General features: G+C 34.0%; 1 protein-coding gene across 1 annotated transcript; it reads left to right on the top strand.

The window, feature by feature from the left end:
- LOC104715122 (tirucalladienol synthase-like) lies at nt 30-1,980 on the top strand. Its single transcript, XM_010432564.2, has 6 exons — nt 30-759; nt 873-957; nt 1,075-1,241; nt 1,355-1,501; nt 1,577-1,762; nt 1,854-1,980. The coding sequence occupies exons 1-6, from the start codon at nt 604-606 to the stop codon at nt 1,956-1,958; spliced, it is 846 nt and encodes a 281-aa protein (XP_010430866.1). The 5' UTR covers nt 30-603; the 3' UTR covers nt 1,959-1,980.

Raw genomic sequence — 1,988 nt, 5'->3', positions numbered from 1 at the left:
TTTTTAATCTTCCAAATTATATAAGATTAGTAAGTAAGCAATAATGATGTGTGTAGAACTGGTCGTGTAAAATGATTTCTATTCTTACCAAACGCATACAAACAGTTTTACGCAGTTTTAAATGATAAAAGGCTTTAGTAATATAAAATTTGTTGTACAAACAATAGAAAATTTATATATTTATTATTATTTGATACAAATAATGTTGATTAATATAATAACCTAATTGGCAGTATAGACTCTTTACCCCTGCGAGAAAAGATTACCCAAATCACACCTAATATACATACGAAAAAGTCTGACAATTTAAGGATTTGTGCCGCGTGACATGTACCTTCCTTAGTCCTAAGTCCTAACAAAAACCGTTTTGGCAAAATGCATTATTTCAAATTTTTAATGTAAACTAATGGATAGCTTTGTTTATTATACGTACGAAAGAAGAAAAAAAAATTATGTACGAAATAAACAAAAAAAATTATCTAAAAAAATATAACAAGATTATAAGTGACTACAAAATGAATCAATTGTATTATTTTTGGATAAATTCTTAACATCAAGAACGAGGATGGTGGGTGGGGAATAGACGTTGAAAGCCACAGTTTTATGTTCTGCACGGTCATCAACTACATCTGCCTAAGAATCTTTGGAGTAGACCCTGATTATGATGGTAAAACAAGTGCGTGTGCGAGGGCTCGTAAATGGATCATTGACCATGGTGGTGCGACCTATACGCCATTGTTCGGAAAAGCTTGGCTTTCGGTATGTATGATGTCTCGTATATAATGACCAACTAAAGATACGACTCTCTTTAGATCATCATCTTAATTTGCTAGTGCTTTGCCCCTAACTATTTCTTCTGTTCATATTATTAGGTTCTTGGAGTGTATGAATGGTCTGGTTGCAGGCCCATACTGCCAGAGTTCTGGTTCTTACCTTCTTATTTTTCTGTTAACGGAGGTTTGCATTTGAAAACTACATACTGATGATGGCCTTAAATTATGCTTTAAAAAATTAATTTTACAATTTAGTTTTGTTTAGCTCTTTAATTTTTTTTCATATACACGTTACATGCAGGCACTCTCTGGATTTACTTGCGGGATACTTTCATGGCAATGTCCTATTTGTATGGTAAAAAATTTGTAGCTACACCTACACCTCTCATTCTACAGCTTCGCGAAGAGCTTTACCCTGAGGCGTATAATGAAATTGATTGGAGCCAAGCTCGACATGCATGCGCCAAGGTAACATTTTAATTAGTCACATATATAATGCATATGAGATAATTAATTATTATTTTTTTTTTTTGGTATGGAGTTAATAAAGGTTAATTATATAGCTCTTTAAATTATTTTAGATAATTAAGATTAATCCTTACAAACCAAAATGNGATGCCGAAGCAGGCTCTCCAGAGGAACTCTCTGAGGTTGAACAGGCTCGAAAGAATTTCTCAGAAAATAGGTCACTATACAAGGCCAACGCGGATCTCCTATGGCGTATGCAGGTAAAAATATTTATTTCGGTAAGCAAAAATTATACCAGGTATATACGTTAATAAATTTTGCTTTTTGTTTTAAAGTTTCTTAGGGAAAAAAAGTTCGAACAGACGATCCCGCGAGTGAAGATAGAGAACGCGGAGAAAATAACATTCGAAGACGCAAGGACGGCTCTGAGAAGAGGAATACTTTATATGGCAGCGTTGCAGTCTGATGATGGACATTGGCCTGCTGAAAACGCTGGTTGTATGTTCTTCAACGCCCCCTTTGTGAGTTGCATACTTTAGTATCATCTTAACTAAAACTATATTTTAAAATAGAAGGCAAGAATATAACCAATGATGAAAAAAATAATATTAGGTCATATGCTTGTATATCACTGGCCATCTGGATCAAATCTTCTCTCTAGAGCATCGGAAAGAGATGTTGCGTTACTTATACATTCATCAGGTACTTCCTTCATGACTCAATGGAACAACTCTTTAAAGATTTTTT

This window comes from Camelina sativa, chromosome 9 (genome assembly GCF_000633955.1).
Source record: "Camelina sativa cultivar DH55 chromosome 9, Cs, whole genome shotgun sequence".
NCBI lineage: Eukaryota > Viridiplantae > Streptophyta > Magnoliopsida > Brassicales > Brassicaceae > Camelina > Camelina sativa.
This window is presented reverse-complemented; position numbering and strand designations above follow the sequence as displayed.